The sequence below is a fragment of the Phocoena sinus genome, chromosome 1 (assembly GCF_008692025.1).
Source record: "Phocoena sinus isolate mPhoSin1 chromosome 1, mPhoSin1.pri, whole genome shotgun sequence".
Lineage (NCBI taxonomy): Eukaryota > Metazoa > Chordata > Mammalia > Artiodactyla > Phocoenidae > Phocoena > Phocoena sinus.
Window position 1 is genome coordinate 110,458,327 of NC_045763.1, and position 17,937 is coordinate 110,476,263.

The 17,937-nt window shown below is 54.6% G+C and overlaps 1 protein-coding gene across 7 annotated transcripts; it reads right to left on the reverse strand.

Annotated features, from left to right (window-relative positions):
• Positions 1-177: 177 nt before the first annotated feature.
• On the reverse strand, positions 178-11,682 carry SEMA6C (semaphorin 6C). Of its 7 annotated transcripts, none has more exons than XM_032614396.1 (19): positions 11,410-11,682; positions 10,695-10,744; positions 8,817-8,988; positions 7,131-7,245; positions 6,782-6,845; positions 6,569-6,625; positions 6,105-6,206; positions 5,789-5,879; positions 5,462-5,581; positions 5,194-5,282; positions 4,645-4,862; positions 4,229-4,360; positions 3,803-3,955; positions 3,389-3,562; positions 2,971-3,117; positions 2,601-2,678; positions 2,421-2,476; positions 2,197-2,241; positions 178-1,331 (listed from the first exon to the last, which is right to left on the reverse strand). In XM_032614396.1, the coding sequence occupies exons 3-19, from the start codon at positions 8,932-8,934 to the stop codon at positions 292-294; spliced, it is 2,799 nt and encodes a 932-aa protein (XP_032470287.1). In that variant the 5' UTR covers positions 8,935-8,988; positions 10,695-10,744; positions 11,410-11,682; the 3' UTR covers positions 178-291. The 7 variants fall into 7 exon arrangements, with proteins under 7 accessions (XP_032470287.1, XP_032470333.1, XP_032470279.1 ...); XM_032614442.1 differs by lacking the exon at positions 11,410-11,682 and adding an exon at positions 1,742-1,837 and having other exon boundaries at positions 10,695-11,087; XM_032614388.1 differs by lacking the exon at positions 11,410-11,682 and having other exon boundaries at positions 10,695-11,087.
• Between the last annotated feature and the right edge of the window lie 6,255 nt (positions 11,683-17,937).

Genomic DNA, 17,937 nt, shown 5'->3' on the forward strand with positions numbered 1-17,937 from the left:
AGGGAGGTGGGGGAGTGGGAGTGTGCCAGTTCCCCCCGAAAAGCTGGCTCACTGAGGGGGCGAGCTTCTCACCTCCCACTCCTCTCTCGAGGACAGGGGGAAAGACAGTCGGCAGTCAATAAATAAACCCGGGGCGGGTGGGGACCCCGGGAGACTCTCAGAGTCCAGGAAGGCTGGAGGTGTGGAACAAGGAGAGAGGGAGGTGATCTGTCCTTGGAGATGCGTCCACGCTCACGGCCTCTGAGGGCATGGGCCTCGAGGGTACCATTTGAGGCCTTGGAGCAGCTCCCTTTAAAAGTTAAAATGGTTGCCACTAGGGACGGCCGACTGCGAGGAAGGCCCGACGAGGGGAGGCTTCAGGGGCACCTGGGGCTTCTCGACATCCACCCTCTTCAGGGCGCGGCCCCGGTGCCCCTCAGGCCGGCCCAGGTACAGGAGGTGTCTCCCGGTACCCCCGGAGTACCTGGAGGGGCCTCCCGAAGGGACTCGGGTGAGCAGCGCGGGGGGTGCACGGTGCGTGGAGAAGGGCAACCTCCGGCTGCCGCCCACCCCGAGCCGGGGAGCTGGGGCGGAGAGAGCAGGCCGGGTGGCGGGGGCCGGGCGCTTGCCCTCCGGGGGCACGTCCAGCCTCCGAGGCGTGGCACAGTCCCGGGGGAGCAGGCAGGGGCCGGCAAAGAGGGTGGGGGCGGGCTCGGGCGGCAGCGCCCGCGAGGTGAAAGGGGCGGCGGCCGGGGGCTCGACCTCCTTCCTGGGCGGCTGCGGGCCGTGCAGATAGCGCAGCAGTTCCTCCAGGGTGGTGACTTCCACGGCCTGCCCGGGACAGCCGGGCGGCGGCGGTCTCACCAGCACGCGCGGCGCGGGGCCGCCCGCCGTGTTCCCGCCCCGGGCGCGGCCCCGGCCCTCCTTGGCGTTGTTCCCGTTCTGGTTCCACTCCCAGGGACCCCCGGCGTGGCGGAGGTGCTTGACCGGCAGCTCCGGCGTGGACTCCGGGGTGGGCAGGCAAGCCAGCTCCGGCGGGGGTACGCCCTCAGGAGGAGGCAGGAAGGTGGTGTAGAGCTGGGGTGTCTGTGCGCCCCCTCCGTCCTTGGACGTTGGCTGCGGCTCTGGGCCCGCCCCGTGCAGACGGGCCAAGCTGCGAAGGGATAGAGGGCGCGGGAGCCCCGCAGTCTCGATATCCTTGCTCCGACGTCTGTGGGCGCGGCGACAAGCGCAGGAGACCAGGAGGCCAGAGACCGAGGCGCCCAGGGCGAAGGCTGCGGCCACACAGGCCAGGAGGAGTGGGATAGGGACGGCGCGGGAGACTGAGGCTGCCGGGAGGTCCCGTCGCACGCCTGCCGACCGAGAGGAAGGAGGGAGGAGGGAGGCTCAGGGAAGGTGGGCCAGCGGGATGGCAGGTTCCGAAGTGTCGCCTCTCTCCTGCTGCTGCTCAGCTCCAACGCAGCTTTGACCCTCTTTAGGAATCACCTCCCCTGACCCCTCAACACACACAACCCACCGAACTACCTTTCACACGCAAGCTAGAGCTTGGGCCTGGGGAGTCCCCATCCCAGCTCTGGCCCCTGTAGCCATGCCAAGAACAACTGCCAAACTCTGCCCGTGCTGAGGGAGGCGGGGCTGGGAGGGGAGGCTCCAAACAGGCATTATTAGTGAGCACCAAACAGCGATCAGTGAGGGGCTTAGAATTCTTCAAGAATCAGCAGCCCCACACTTCACTCCTATCCCTCCCAGCCAGCCCCCTTACCCTGAGTGTGAGCTCCAAGAGTGGAAGACTGGGGCCGGGGGTGGGCATCACTGGGGGGGCTTGGGGTCTCAGGGGAAGGGCCAGGACTCAGAAGCACTGGTGACAGAGACCAGGTCAGAGCCAGTGAGGCTCCTGCTCTCCATCTCTGATACCCATTCAGCGGGTTCCCGCACCCCCTTTGGAGCCCAAAGGTCCAGAAGTGCAGCCTTCATTTTCCTCTGGAAATGGGCGAGGGCTCACTATGCAAAGCACTCTTTCATTTATTTGTTCAAAAACTATCTGTTAAGCACCCTATTATGTGCCAGGCACTGAGCTATATGCTAGGTATTTGGAGGGTGCTAACCCTTTTCTGAGACTCTCTCAGGGTGTCCAGGGTGCTGGTCTGCTGCTGCCATGGGGCACAGACTTGGGTGAGTGTGGGCTGAGCAAGGTGAAGTTGGGACAGTAGAACTCACCATAAGCAGAATCCCCTGTGCCAGACTGACTCCCAGTAGCTCCATCTATGAAAAAGGGAGAGAGAGGGTGAAGATAGGGGCAGAGGGAAGCTTCATGAAGAACTGATGGGCATGACTGTACCACAGAAGGAGAGAAAGACAAAAGCCCACACCTGGGATGGTGTCTATGGCCATCAGAGCCATGCGCAACAATGGCTACAGCCACCCCTGCCGCTTCTGTTTACCTTGGCAGTCATCATGCTCCATGGATTCCTGGTTCCCAGCTGGATGCACATCAATCCTAGGAGGAAATGGAGGTGGCTCAGTGCAGGTATACATCTTGCCCCCATCCCCCACCCTAGCCCTCAGCTTCCTCTCTTAGTGGGGAACTTTCTCCTCAGGAGATCCACGAGCCTCTCACTTACCCACCAGGTCCCCTGATATCCACACAGCCTCTGGAGCTGTCCCATCCACAGTATGGGTCCTGAGAAGCCAGACAGCTCCTAGGGAAAACTGAGTCATGTGAGGCTGGGACCCTCTCCACCCTAATCACATTCCATTCCCCTGCCTCTTCCACTCTCACCCTGGCCTGCAGGAGGCTCTTAGCCTGATACTCCCATCCTATCCACCCCAATCCCTAGTCCAGTCCCTGGTTACTGCCCACCTGCAGAATGCTTGAGATACCCACCCCCAAACCACCCCCTGCGTTTCCCTGCCACCCACTATGCCTGTGTTCCTGTGTGCCTGCAGGCCCAGAGCCCACCCAGACAGGGCCTGACCTCAGGTCCCTCTCACCTCCGACAGGCCCCATGCCGGGCACATCGACTGAGAGGGAGGTAGATGATACAGCCAGAAAAAGCCACAAAGAGCCTGTGACCTTCAGTGTCCAGCTCCAGCCCTGTGACCTGCCGTGCTGTTTGGGCTGCCCGCTTCCCACTGCACCTAGGGTGAGGCCAGAAGGAATCAGAGATGGAGCAGGTGAGGCTCCTTTTTCCCTGGGTGAGTTAAAGAACAGAAGCGGGGGAGGCATACAAGCAACTGAGTACAACTCATAGGGCTCCTCTGCCCCAACACAGTGTCCAGCTTCTCGCCAAGGCCCTCTCTCTTCCCCACAACTTCCAATATTGGAGTCCCCACCCCATCCCCATATCCCCATCTACCACTCCACATCCCATCCCTGCTCTGCAGGGGGCCTGCTGGACAAAGGGCTCACCGGGAGGGGCTGTAGGCATCGATCTCTTCCAACAGAATGGGCTCAGGGCCCCCAGATTGCCCCCATGGGGGCAGCACCTTCAGCACTGTCCCATCGTTGGAGCCAAGGAACAGGACTGTGGTATTACTGTAAGGACCAGCCATGCCATCCACAGCTACCTGGGTCAGTAGGGCCCTGGAGGGATAGGCTTCAGGTCAGGACAACCTGACCAGTGGAAGCTTGAGTGTTTCAAGGACAGCGCATGTGTCTGGGTACCCCCTTCTCTGCCCTTCCCCCAGCCCAGTGTTTCCTTCTGAGCTCTCTCCCTTCCACTTTCACGGGTTCTTCCTCCTACCAATATGATTTACCTTGTGGGGTCAGGGAAAGAGTGGCTGAGGCGGGGAAGGCAGTGGTCAGCATTTTCTAGCCCCATACCTGCTGGTGAAGGTAAGCAGAGGTTGATGGGTGGCAGGTGGCACGGCAGGGTCCAGGAGTGGGTGAGCCTTGATGAAGGTCAGGACATCATCAGGGAGGTCTCGAGAAGAGGGGAACAATGCAGCTACACCTACTCCTGCACAGGATCCTGGCCTGGTGGACACAAAGGAAGAGGGAGCCTTAGGGCAGGGAGCTGGGGCTTAGTTAGGCTCTGTGACCACCACCTACCCACTGCTCCCAAACGTGATTGGTAACCCTTGTTCCGCCTACACGCAGACATTCACACTACTGCTTCCCTTCCCTGCTGCCAACCCTCTACAGCCCCCTCCCCAGGCCTTGGACACCTTGCCCTCTCCTCATAATCCCATTTGGGGAGCAGACACTGCTTGTTTCTACCTCCACAAAGGCCACGCCCACCCTGCGTACCTCGGGGAGGGGACCCTGTCCTCAGACACAGGGGTCCAGGCCCCATCCAGACTTCTCTGCTCCTTGAACTTTCCCTCAAACCCACGCTCAATATCATCCAGGTAGAAGGCACAGACCGCAGAGCCGGGGATGCTGAGGGAGCCAGAAAAGGATGCGGGCTAGGTGTTGGAAGGGACAGCACAGTTCCTCCTAGGTAAGACATGGCAGCTCCCCTTCATATACCGTATTAGGGCGGAGCCTGAGAGGGTGGGGCAGCCCCTGGGGGCCACGCTAGGAGAAAAACGGTGGGCAGAACAGCAAACTGGCTTTGAATGGAGCTTCCGCTCACTGCCCTCATCAATAGGCGTTGAGAGAGGAACCTGGATGCTGGTGGGGCAGGGGACAGATTGGGCCACATTGGTTAGTCTGGTACCAACCTATTGGTCTGGGTGGTGAAGACCCCAAAGAGAGCAGAGCGGCCATACAAGTTCACAGGCCCTGTCAAGGCCTGTAAGACGTCAAAATAGAAGGTAGAGTCCCCAGGGACAGAGCAGTTGAGCCGCAGCTTCAGGAAAGATGTCCAGTGGCGGTCCAAGGCCCGAGGTGAGCCGCCCATGTCACGCTTACACACACGGGCCACACGGGAGAACTGTACCTGTGCGTGGGAGAGTTGGAGACGAGGAGAACGGTGAGAGAGAGCCCCAGGGCCAGCAGGGTGAGAGCAATGTGGTGAGTTAGAGCGCCAAGAGACAAATGTTAGGGGCACAGCAAAGGAAGGGTGTGGTCGGTCAATGTGGGTCAAGGTGAGGGACCTAGCAGGATGCGGGGGCAGAGGCCTGGGGGCTACTCCAAGTTGGGGGCCTCAGAGTCCAGGGGATTGCGTTGTGGAGATTAGGGCCAGGAGCCCCTAATCTCCCCTGAATGACTGGCTCCTCACCATCCAGCAGAGCCCTCTAGCTACCCACCCCTGGTGCCCACTTCCTTACCCTCCCCAGCCGGGCGTCCTCCACAGAGACTTCTCGGAAGAAGAAGTAGACATGGTCTCCATGCTCCAAAGCGTGGACAAAGTGTGGCTCTGAAGGGGGAGTGACAGGAAAGGTACGGAAGAGAAACTACACCTGTTCAGAAACTCCTGGCCCCCCACAGCCTCTCCCCTCTGCATACATGCTCACCATTACCACCACCTGCCTGCCATCGACCGCCCCCTGCACCTCCTCCCCAAGAGCAGCCTCCCTGCCCTAGGCCCGCCCTGACCTCGGAGCCACTTGGAGTCGTACTTGGCGGAGCGGAGTGGGGGCTGAGGCCCAAGGCTTCTGTAAACCACAGCATCACTGGCCTGGAAATCCGCGGCTGTGGCTGAATACAGGCTGCCCTCTGGAGGGGTAGGGTGGGGTCAGGGGAGGGCTCAGGGATCCATATCTTGGCTCTCCTTGGGCCTCCCACACCCCTCCCTTGGCCTGACCTTGGCCCCTACCTTAACCCTCCACTCAGGAGCATGGGGGAAAGACCAAATTAGGAAAGGGGCTAACGTGGGAGTTCCCTCCGGCCACATGCCTGCTGCTCACATGCCCAGGTGCATACCTGCAAAGACGGCCACGTTGGACTGGGTGGCATCAAAGGGGCATCGAGCCTGCCCGCTCAGCTCCTCACCCTCCTGCTGCAGCGAAGTTATCTGGAGGCAGAGGAAACAGGTTCTTGGACCCCTTGGGGTGTTGCGAGTCTGGCTCCATAGCCCACTTCCTCATGTCCCCTTGCCTCCTTGCTCCACCCCTTCCTGACCCCTCCCCTCTGGGCACTCCTGTTCCCCTACCCCTGCTGGTCCATCCCCACTGAACTGATTGCCCAGCTTGGGTTCTTCTCCCACTCCAGTCCTGATGCCCCGCCCTCGCCTTTGTACCCCATAGCTGCGGCACACGGGGCTGAATGAGTTCGTTCCACAGGCAAGGAGTGTCTGGGAGTCCCAGGGAACGAGAACACGAATGTAGTTGTAGCACTCGTCCTAGAAAATCCAGAATTCTCGGTCAGTGACCGGGCTCCCTGGGACTGGGACGGGGTGGGGGTCACATGAAGTAGGGCTGCTCCACTTGAGCCAGGCAGAGCAGTGTGGGGTGAAGTCCCAACTAAGCTATCTACTCCTAGTCCTCTGGCCTTGGGCAAGTTCTTTGGCCTTTCAGAGCCTCACTTTCCTTTTGTGTGAGGTGTGTAAAGGAAGCTAAAAATCATGAATTCCCTTTCTTGCACATTTTCCTCTGTGGACCAAGATGAGAGAAGTGAGGGGAAATGGGCACAGTGGAGGCCACTTAGACAGAGCCTAGAGGCAGGGTCATCTCCTTCCCTCAAGATTCTCATCCCACTCCTCACCGTCAGCTTCCCCCGCACGGCACAGTTCTCCATGTCTTGACTCCTCCATGTTAGATACTGGCGGGAGAAGTAGAAGGGGAAAAATCATGGGGCAACCTGGAACCACCTCACATTATGGCTCCTCTTGGAGTCTTCTACCTACCCACTTGATCCCGGTTAGACCTTTCCCAGCCTCATCTCCATGCCTCAACCTCCTCCCACACAGCCTCTCACCTTGTTGGGCACTAGCCCCTCCCCTTCTTCTTGGGCTTGAAGATCGAAGGAGAAAACGTGATCCCTGAAGAGACAGGCAAGGAGGGATCAGAGCCAAGCCATGGATCCCCACCTGAACTCCTGAGCCTCCCACCTTGCCCGTGTTCAGCTGCTCAGGGACAAACAGTGCCCTCTCTCCTCCCCTTTACTCCACAACTTGGCAGTTGTGCTCTGGGTCCTAGCATGCCCATGTCCCATGGCTTATACACCTGCATGTGTCCCCTGCAAGATGTTGCAGTGGCCATGCAGGTCCCATGCCTGCCCAGCAGCAGGCCTGTCAGCCCCACAATGGTGCCACAGCCAAGTTTACCGTGCAGCCACTAGCAAGGTCCGGTTCAAGGTCAGGAATCTCTGAAAGTCCAGCCCAAGTTCTGCAACCACAGCGTCATCCTCCAGGCCCCGGAACCAGGATAATGGGGAAATACCTAGAAGGCACAGAGAGGTGGGTGCTGAGGGCCAGCCAGAATACCATGTACTCCCTCAACACCCTCTCCAACCAGATGAAACCCAGCCACGGACATAAAATGGATATGTGAGATGAGTTGTGAGGTATTAATAAAGCTATTAATAAGGCTATTAATAAATGTAATACCAGCTAACTCTGAGCACTTAACCTCTGCCAAGCATTATGTTAGCATGTTAGATGCATTGTCTCACTTCAGACAACAACCCTATGAGGTAGGTACTAACATTGGCCCCATCTTACAGATGAGGAACCTGAGGCTTAAAGCCATTAAGAAATTTGCACAGCTCATTTAGCTTGGAAGTGGCAGGCACCCCAATTGAGATCCAGGTCTGTCTGACTCCAGAATTGAGCCCAACCCCTTCTTGGAACTGCCTTAGGGCTAGCAATTCCCTTTCACTCCCACATTGTACACTGTCCCATGTGGACCATTTACTCACCCCATTTCTCCCAGCCCTCTCTTTGCACCCTCCCCTCAAGGCTCTTCACAGGCCACCTCAGCCCTCCAAGGTTTCTGCCTCCTCTGACCAACTCCAGCATCCACCTGGCCTGATCATGGAAACCACAGTCATCAGCGTTCAAAGGGACCCCAGAGTTCAGAGAGAGATGATTTAACATTCATATGGTGCTTCGAACCACGTCTGGCACATGTGTTTACTGCTCTTATCTATCCCCCAAAAGTTACTCCCAATAACCTAACTGCCATTCCTTCATCCTTAAAATTACTCTAAATCCTGCATATATAACAGGAACTTGCAAACAGATAAAGGTCCTTCTCAGAAAAAGTTGGCTGTTGGTTTCCCTCACGGTGGGACCTAGACTTGGTAGTGATAACGTGGTGGAGAGGGAGGTGAGAGGTGTTGGGAACCACTGAATTAGTCCCAAGCCTTCATTTTGTAGCTAATAATAATAGCAAACATATATAAATCATTTACTTTGTGCCAGTGTTCTCAGAACTTTACCTGTATTACCTCATTTAATCCCTAAATAACTCTATGAGGTAGAATACTATTATTAGTAGTATTTTTTTTTTTTTTTTTTTGGCTGCACTGCATGGCTTGCAGGATCTTAGTTCCCCAACCAGGGATTGAACCCGGGCCACCACAGTGAAAGCACCGAGTCCTAACCATTGGACCACCAGGGAATTCCCGGTAAAATACTATGACTACCTTCATTTTGCAGATGAGGAGACTGAGGCAAAGAAAGGTTAAATAACTTGAAGAGCTCACACAGCTAGTGAGCAGCTTAGCAGGGATTCAAACCTGCTAAGGTCTGGTCTGGCCGAGAGTCCACATTCTTTATCACTGAACAATGCTGCCCGGAAGTGAAGGAAGTAGGCCCGCAGATGAGAAGTGACAGACCTGAGGTGCCAGCTCACTCTACCTGTCTTCTCTCCTTTTCTGGTCAGGCTCTTAGCTTCCTTGAGACTGAGAGCCTTCCTGCACCTTGCCACCCACACAAGGGGTCTCAGTGTCTACCTGCCAAGACTGAGTGCTGAGCTCATATAGAGGTGGTGAGGTACCAAGCACTCACCTTGCAGGTCAGAGGTCAGCAGAGGGAGGGGGTCCTGGGGAAAGGCAGCCTGGGTGTGGGGAAGTGAGAGCAGCAACAGCAGTAGCAGCAAGGGCATGAAGCGGGGCTCACGGGGCATCCTGTGTGGGGCAGCTCAGGCCCCAGGGGGTGCCCCCTCACCCATATGCTGGCCCTGAAAGAGAAGACAGAAAAGTGGGGGAAGCAGGCAGACCCCTTCCCAGGTCTATCACCAGAAGACCCAGTGCAGTAGGGAGAAGAAACCTCTCTCTGGCACTGCCTCAGTCCCAGCCAGCTGTCACTGTCACTCAAGGTCCTTCCCTGTCCAACTGGCCCAAACTGGCTGGTACGAAGCCTGCCAGCATGACCCTAGGTAAGGACAGGACCCGCCTGCTCCCCCTCCCAGCCTTCTCACTCAGCCTTTTCTCCTCTCTCCTGACTGGGCCTGGGACATTCAGTAGGTGACACCTCGTGGCCCCCCTCTTGCTAACCTCTTCTCAGCTATAATTAGACACTGAAGCCTTAAAATTATAAATAGTGACTCCTTGGCACTGGGGAGGAGGAAGAGGGCACCATGTCTGCCTCCCCCCTCCCTCACGGACCCCCATGGCACCCGGGAGCAATTTAGGCGCTGTGCCCTGGTAGAGGCAGCTGCGAAGCAGCCATCATTGTCTAGGGTTGAGGAAGAACAGAGTCGGGGAGGCAGCCTGGGGGTCTTTGTCCTGGTCTAAGCTCACGCTTCTGGGGCCCTTCCCATGGCTAGGGAGAAGCTGAGTGAGTAGGGAGGGGAGTGGGGAAGGGGGGCTGTCTTAGCCAAAAATGAATCTGCATCAAAGCCAGATCAGAGGCTAAATTTAGCTCTGGCCGCAGCTGTCTGCCCGACCACTGTGCCCCCTCCCAGCCTGCCTAGCCCCCTGTTCCCTCCCTGACTCCAAAGAACCACTGCATGTGCTTAATGTGGGGAAGAGCAGACCCACCCGCTACGAGGAGCCAGGCATAGAAGGGGCTATACTGGTGAGGAGATATGGCTGAACATGTCTCTCCTTCCCTTCCCTTCCCTCTTCGGACTGCCTTGGAATGAAAATATAAATAATTCAATGACAGCCAGGCGATTGTAGCCCAAAGTCCAGGAGAAGATAGATATGGTGGCAGGGACAGTGAGACAGCCCTCCTTCCCACCCATCAGCTTCCATCAGCCTCCCACAGCCAAGCTGACCCTGGCTGGAACCCACAGTGGGAGGTGTACACCAGCTTCCTGCCTTCCCCTGAAGTTGAAGTGAAGGGCTGAGTAGGCTCGGGAAATCAGGTCAGGAAGGGTGAGACTCCTTCCTTTCTGTGAACAGACAGTTATCCTTCACTAATCCTTAGTTGCCTGTCCTACCATGTCCCCTAAAGAAGAGACCCTGGGCTTCCAGGCTTAGCCCATTCCATCTCCCCAACAACTCCACTCTCGGAGCCAGGACCCAAGTGTACCCCATCCCCAATCCAGCATCACTGATGAGGAGGCTGACGCCAGATGGGGTCCCAAGAGAGCTGGAGGAGGGGAAGGGGTAGGAGCACCTAATGATGACCCCCTCCCCAGGGGCAGAGCAGTCAGCTAGCTAAAGACCCTCTGGTGCTGAAAGGCCAAGCCTCCCTCTGCCACCCCCGCCCCATGCTTCCGATGTTGGTGCTCCCAGGGGAAGAGAAAGGGACACAGCTTGTCTCCTATCCTCCCCCTCCTGCCCACCCCCCCCACAGGTTGCCCTGGGCAACTGGTATCTTCACCCAGGAAACAACTTCAGTCTCAGGCAAGTGGGGAGAACAGTCAGACCCTCTTTCTGCTCCCAGGCCATGCCCGTTTCCATCCCCTGCCCTCAGAAGCTGTTGCCCTTTCCTTACCTGGGGTGGTGACTCCTGTGGGGGTTTGAGGGGGATAGGAGACCTCTGACCTGATGGAAGAAGGGACAGAAGGAGGGAAGAGGCTGAGCTATACCTCCTTACCACATCCAATAAAAGTGAATGTGAACATTCAGGAGAAGTCTAATGAAGCTAGGGTAGGAGAGATGCTGCCCTGGGAGTGGGGGGCACATTGACATTGAGCCTGATTACAAAGGTGCTGGCTGCTTCATGCCCAGAGATGTGAGGGCAGGGGCTGGGGCTGGCCCCTACCCAGAAACTCCTGGAACTGCAGGACCAGTCTTGGGAAAAGGGGGGACTGGGAGAGTTTGGAGGGCATGACGACCACTCCCACATTAAAACCTTCAGAATCCAGCAGGCTTCTTAGCAAAAGCTCCCTAGCTGGGGACAATAGAGGCTAATTTGCATCTCATTTGCATGTTCTTCATTTCTAGGCAAAATGCTCTGATAGCAAGCACCCCCCAGCCCCTTCCTTCTTCCCTGAGAGCAGTCCCTGCCTCCCTCCCACCCAATCTCTCTCCACCCTACCCCCCACCTTAGACTGGATTAGTCCAGCCTCTAAAAACACTCGGTTGGCCATTGCATTGGCCCCCTAGACTTAACTATGACATATCTTTAAGGGGGCTTCCCATAGCTGATTTTAGGGAGCAGCATCTGAGCGGCCCCCATCTGACCCCTGGCTTGGGGAAAGGCTTACCCTGCCGGGACCAATCCCAGCTGCTTCATACCCCCCATTTGGAGCGAATGGGGGAGGCCTGGCCGGCTCTTTCTCCCCTTCCTAGGTTCTCCCCTTGCTGGGAAGAGGAAACAGCCCTTCTGTCTCCTCCTGGCCCCGCAGCCACCTCTGGGGAGTGGCCCGGGTCAAAGCCAGATTCTAGCGGGGGCTGGGGAAGGGATGGAGAAGGGGAGACTGGGCGGGGGACAATAGCAGGAAGCCCTCGGGCTGGTCGCCCGCCCCAGTCCACCCTCCTCTAAGGAGCGGGGGGCGCGCCAAGGAGCCTCACGGAACGGGCACGTTCCCTTCTCCAAGACAGTTCCCCCCCACCCTTAGCTCTCAGCCCCAGGCTTGCTACCTACCCTCCCTCCCACCCAGCCCCCAACGAGGATAATCCAGGTGTCTAGAGCCTCACATGAGGTGGGCCTGAGGCCAGGGGCTCTACGTGTCTCCCCCTCACTGGATCTGGGGCTCCGAGAGGGGCGGGTAGGAGAGTCTGGGCCGGGACCGGGTCCCAGAGCCACGTTAGCGGGAGGAGGGGCTGGAGGGGCCTGCAGGCGCAGACCGAATGGGGATGGGAGCGGGGGTTGGGGAGTGGAGGCGGGTCTCCGAGGCCAGGGAAACAGGGCCAGAGGCTTGGAACCGATGAGGGAGGGCCTGGGGCCAGGGCTGAGCGGGTCCGCGGGCTCGAGATGCAGTCGCCAGCTGGGCTCTTCTCCTTGGGAGACCTCGGTCTAACAAAGCCCCAGGGCGAGTGGGGTGAAGGAAGGATATGGGCACTAGGACTGGTGTTTCTCAGGGGCCCCATTCCCGACTCTATGCCCAAGCCAACCCCCTGGGAGGTGCTCAGACTCCCGCTTGCACAAGGACAGAGGTGCAGCTGTAACACCAAAGTCTGGAACGACGTGTTCCCCTTCCCATCCCTGCAGGGGCAACGAGAGGGTCCAGTTCTCCACGGGTCTCGAAGCCTTAATTTCTCTGCTGGAGAGGAAAGAGACCAGGTTTTCCGCCCTCTGTACGGTGCGCGCCTCAAATAATCCCTTTCGCGCTCCCCAATCCAAGGGATGCGACTCAGAGAAGCCGGGTCGCAAGAGGTGCCCAGACCCTGCGCCCCACAGTCCCGTGACGGGGCTCGGCCACGGTCCCCTCTTCCTTCCACGCACCCCAACTCCGCTGACCCTCTCCGTCAACCAAGCACACATCGCTCTGGCACCCTCCCAGGCGGGTCCCTCTGGCACTTCGGAAGCTTGCCCCCAGCCTTAGGCGCCCCGATCCTCCCCGACGCCCTGCAGCCCCAGCCCTGCTCCGGGGTACTTGCTCCGAGATCCGGGTCAGTGGAATAGAGATCTCAGCGGGCGGGCAGCGGCCGCGCACCGCGCCGAGTTCGCAATCGGTGGTTGGGGCTCTAGCGAGACGTGATGAATGTCTGAATTGGATGGAGCTTGGATCTGGGCTCCCGGGCGCTGTCAGGTCGGGTGAGCCCTGGGTCCCAGTCGCAAACCCCACTCCCGCCGCGGCTCCGCGGAGGAAAACAATGCGACCGCCCGGAGCTCTGGGCCGGGCCCCAGCCGCCCCGCCCGCCTCCTGGCCGGACCCGCCTCCGGCCCGCCTCGGGGTCTGCACAACTAATCCGACTCTCGGAGGCCGGCTAGACACCGCCTTCTCGACACCTCTCCACCAATAGCCCTCGGAGGAGGAGGGGCGCCAGGAGCACCGCCCACCGAGAAGGCCTGGCCGGGAGGTTGAGCTGGAGACCAAAGCCAGGCGCGAGATCCACGGACAGTCGCCGAGACCCGGACAGAGGAGGGGGTCACACGCTTTAACATGGAGAGGCCCTGGGGAGAAATCTCACAACAAGAGAGGAAGGAACAGCAGCTGGGAGGAGAGACAGGAAACCCGAGGACCTCGGCTGGGCTGGGCTGTCAGAGCCGGCGTGACCCTCCCTCTCTCCTTTCTCCGCTCCAATGTCTTTGGCTACCTTGCTCCTGGGTACACCTCTCCCCTACTCTGCCCCCAAACCTCTGTTCCTCCTCTCTACTCTTTTTAAATCAACCCCTTTATTTCTTCCCATGTGCCTCCTCTGGTTCATCCTGACCCGGATAAGGGAGGCCTAGCATGCACTTGAAGACTCGAGGCCTGGAAAGGAAAGGAAGATGTCGCCAGGAAGTTTTCCTTACCCCCATCATCTCCCCTCCCGCCCCTACTGTCAAAGCAAGATGGGGTTGGGCCAGTTGGCTAGGAGCTAAGGAGCCAGGAAGCCAGGGTGGCCAGCAGTGAGGATGTTGGTTGATGGAAGAGGACAGGTGAGTGGGGCTGAAACCAAAAGAGAGATGTGGAGATCGGGACCAACTGACTCAGAGAGTCACACAGGAAGAGGAGCAACACAGAGACCTGAAAGAGGGAAAGTAACCAGCTGCCCCAGCACCACATAGACTTACTGCCCCGCAGACAAGGATTAGTGATGTCCGGTCTTTCCTCAGAGGGCCCTGGACATCCCTCCAAACAGCAGAACTAACTGCTCCTTCTCCATCCCCACCCTCCATAAAGACCCTTTGATTCCAGGAATGTCAGTGGGGAGGAAGAATGAGGCTACTTCAGACATCACTGCTTGGCTCCCACCTGCTCAGATTCTTCCCTGTGTGGGGACTGGGACAAAAGACGTTCTCAAAATTCCTAGGATAAAAAAAAAAAATTCCTAGGATAGTGGGTGGCATGGGAGACGTTGACATTATTGGATAGTTTTATATCTAAGCGGGCACACACACACACACACACACACACACACACACACACACACACACGGCCTCTGGACTGAAGGAAAAGAGGGGCAGGGGTTTGCTACTTCCGGACAGTCTTTAATGGACTGAGATCAGGGTGGGTAGCATCACTGACTGGGCTAAGCCCCAAAGTAAGCAAGAGATATAAACATATACACACACAATCACAGAGACAGAAATGGAAGGTGAACCAATGAGATAAACAGAATCAGAAACAATGGAACAATACTTACACAAAGTTAACTGCAGGGGGGTCTTGGGTCCAATGTAATTCAGTGGTCAGTCGGGGCTGTTTTAAAGGCTGGAAAGAGGTTTTTGGGAGAAAGACACCTCAAAATATAGAGGCACTCAGAGATTGAAAGAAATGTCCCCAGCTCCTAGCACAGGGCTTAGATATTAAAATATGTGCTTATTGAATAGATTAGTGAGTAGGGATTAAGGTATAACTCATTTAAAGTTTTAGGGTCCAACTAAAATCTCAATTCAATCCAATACATATTAAGCACTTACTTCAACTACAACCCACTGTGGGATATAGTCCCAGTCTTTAAGAAAATGACCATCTATTTGAACTAAAACAAGACTTATATGTACTAAATGATTAAAAAGCAATACCAAGGGACTTCCCTGGTGGCGCAGTGGTTAAGAATCCGCCTGCCAATGCAGGGGACACCGGTTCGAGCCCTGGTCTGGGAAGATCCCACATGCCGTGGAGCAACTAAGCCTGTGCGCCGCAACTACTGAGCCGTTGTGCCACAACTACTGAAGCCCACGCCTGTGCTCCACAACAAGAAAAGCCAATGCAATGAGAAGCCAATGCACCACAACAAGGAGTAGCCCCCACTCGCCACATCTGGAGAAAGCCTGTGTGCACCAATGAAGACCCAATGCAGCCAAAAGTAAATTAAAAAAAAAAAAAAAAAAAAACCAAGTCTCAAAAAAAAAAAAGCCCCCCCCAAAGCTACATTGAATATAATTCATAAATGAAAGAAAAGACAATAAGTGCTCTTCATAATAACTGCAGGGAAAGATGTTGGATACATTTTATCACGGAGGCAGGGAGAACTTTGGTGGGAGCTGGCTTGGTGCAAAAGAAAGGAGAAAATCTTCCAAAGAAGATACTTTCAGCAAAAGCTTTTACTTGGTAAACATGGAGCCTGAAGCATGGATAGCAAAAGGGCCTGTGTGATTGATATGTAAGAGAGATACTAGTTAGAAGCAGAGGACAGGGGAAGAGGGAGACAAACTATGGAAGGCCTGGAATACCAAGGTGAGTAGGTTAAAAAATTTGATAGGAAAAGGACATAATTTCGAGTTCTTGAATAAAGGTTTTACTGTCAAAATGCTTTATTTTAGCAAGATAAGGAGACCTTCTGGTGAGAAAACAGGAAGGTTCAAGGATGAGGGGAGAGAGGCAGTGAGACAAGGATGGTGGCATTGGGTATGGAAAGAAATGGAAGAGACTTAGAGCTGTTTCAAAGGACAACTCCTACTCCCCAGGGTCTTCTGGAGAAAATCACAGTCCCACAGACTGGAGCCTTTAATAAACTCAGGATCTCCAAGCTTGGAAAATTACCCTCTCCCAACCCCTACAAGTAGCTGTGTGAAATCCTTTCTCAAGTTCCTTTCCTCACAGCTTCCTTGCTCATCTTAGCAGAACCCACATCCATCTTCAGAGAAAAATAGAGATAATAAAGTGAGCATCCTACCCACATTTTGCCCTCTAGAGCATTCTCACATCTCTCTCATCCCAGCAGGTGGGGCGTCTGTACTGCTTGTCTAAGGTTCACCTTTCGGCTTTACTGTAAGCTCCATTCACACAGGGCCCAGCAGTCTAGTCTCTCTCACCGCAGTTATCCTTTGCAGTCAGCACAGTGCCTGGCACATTGCAGCTATTAACTAGTAACACATTGGTTGAACAAATCTGACTCTATAGCTCCTACTTAGGTGCTTTATGCCACGTGTCTTCAAATACTTTCTCCTTCCTTTATCTCTAATCTCTCCTTTTCTACTGACATCTTCCCTTCTGCATATAAACATGCTCAAATATCTCCCATGATCAAATGAAAAAAAAATTCTAAACTTTCTCTTAATCCTTGCCTATATTTAGTCAACACTCAATTTCTCTCTTTCCTTCACAGCTAAATTTGTAGAGTCATCTATTCTTGCTGTACCCATTTTTCCCCCTTCTCAATCATTTTCGTTTTGGCCCCCCATCACTCCATTGAGATTGTTCTCATCCAGGCCACTAATGACCTCCTTGTCACATTCAATGAACAGCTCTTCAGTCTTTATCCTTTGGCCCTCTTTATGGCATTTGGCCCTGTTGACCCTTCCTTCCTTGAAATACTCTCCTCTTTTGGCTCCTGAGTCCCCCTTTCTTTCAACAAAGACTAGGGACTTAATAGATACATTTTTTAAATGAATGAATGGCTTCACTTCTATTGATGTGGCCTCTCTTTCTCAGCCTTTCTGACGTCTCCTTAAATGTTGGTGTTTCCTAGGTCATGTCCTTAGCTACCTCTTCTTGCTCTACATACCCTCACCGGTCAAGATAATCTGCACCAACAGTTACAGTAACTATTTATATGTGGGTCCCCATAAACTTTATAGATATTCAATCTCAGTCTTTCTCCTGAGCTCTAAACTCACTTTTGTAATTGCTTATCGGATACTTCCATTTGGATTGTCCATAGGTACTTACCACTTAGTCTAAGGACAGGAAGCTTGTCTCTTATCTTTGTATTCCCAGCACTTAAGTCATAATGCCTGGCATGTAGTAAATAGAGGAAGAAATAAATGCACCAAAGATGAAAGCTACCTCCAGCTATGTCAGGCTGAAGTCTTGCTTAACTGCTTCAAATCACACTGAACTTTTTCTTTCTGAACTGATATGGGAGTACTGGTCCTAACCATGGTAAAACCTCAGCTGAGCAGAAACATAGGAATGTTCCATTCTGAGTATTTTTCCAGATAGTTTGATTTTACCAAATTAAGTGCAAAACATTTTCATGTTAACTGTTTCAAATAGGGATTATTCAAAAAGATGTTGTTAATTTCCTGTGGATTATATAGTGGAAAGACCACAACTAGGATTCATTAAGATCCTGACTGACCTTGTAAGATAAACCACTTTATCTCTAAGGCAGAGTCTCTCACCTGTGAGTGAACACTTTACCTGCCTGCTTGCTTCTCAAGATGAAGTAAGATAACGTAGGTGAAATGTTTTGTAAATCTCAAAGTGTTTCACACATTCAAGACATCATTTAACCAGATTTTTGCTTACTCAGAGGAAGCACTGTGAACTTAATTGTCCAGGTGAACAGTGAGGACCCCAGAGTCTAGAATATATGTAGTTAAGACTGTTTGCTCCTCCTCCACATGGCCAGAAACGCTGCAATTTTCAATTGTCGGCTTTTTTGTTTTCCTTCTCTTCCCTTGTTATTTGTGTTAATTCTCATTGTTATCAGTGTTCTTGCTTCTAAAAGCTCCTCTTTCCTCTTTTAATTTGCTACTAATTATATGCTGTGGGTTCAGAGAAGATTGCTAGAAATGGGTATTGATTAAGAGAAAATAAAAGAAAGACTTCCCCATGAGTGAAACAAACGAACATTATTGCATGTGACTGTTATGTTGCTACCATTTCCCCCTTATCTCCTGGTTATTGGATGTGTTTTGAATTTCTTCTTTCAGCAAATATTTATTGAGCACAGTAGTGCTAGGCACTAAAGCA

Excerpts from the sequence above, each read along its gene's own strand:
- SEMA6C (XM_032614442.1), bottom strand. The coding sequence starts at position 8,934 with ATGCCCCGTGAGCCCCGCTTCATGCCCTTGCTGCTACTGCTGTTGCTG. Across the intron at positions 6,207-6,568 it reads CCGTGCGGGGGAAGCTGACG|GACGAGTGCTACAACTACAT; the intron begins GTGAGGAGTGGG and ends TGGATTTTCTAG. Across the intron at positions 3,118-3,388 it reads GATGCCTACAGCCCCTCCCG|GTGCAGTGGGAAGCGGGCAG; the intron begins GTGAGCCCTTTG and ends GCCTCACCCTAG.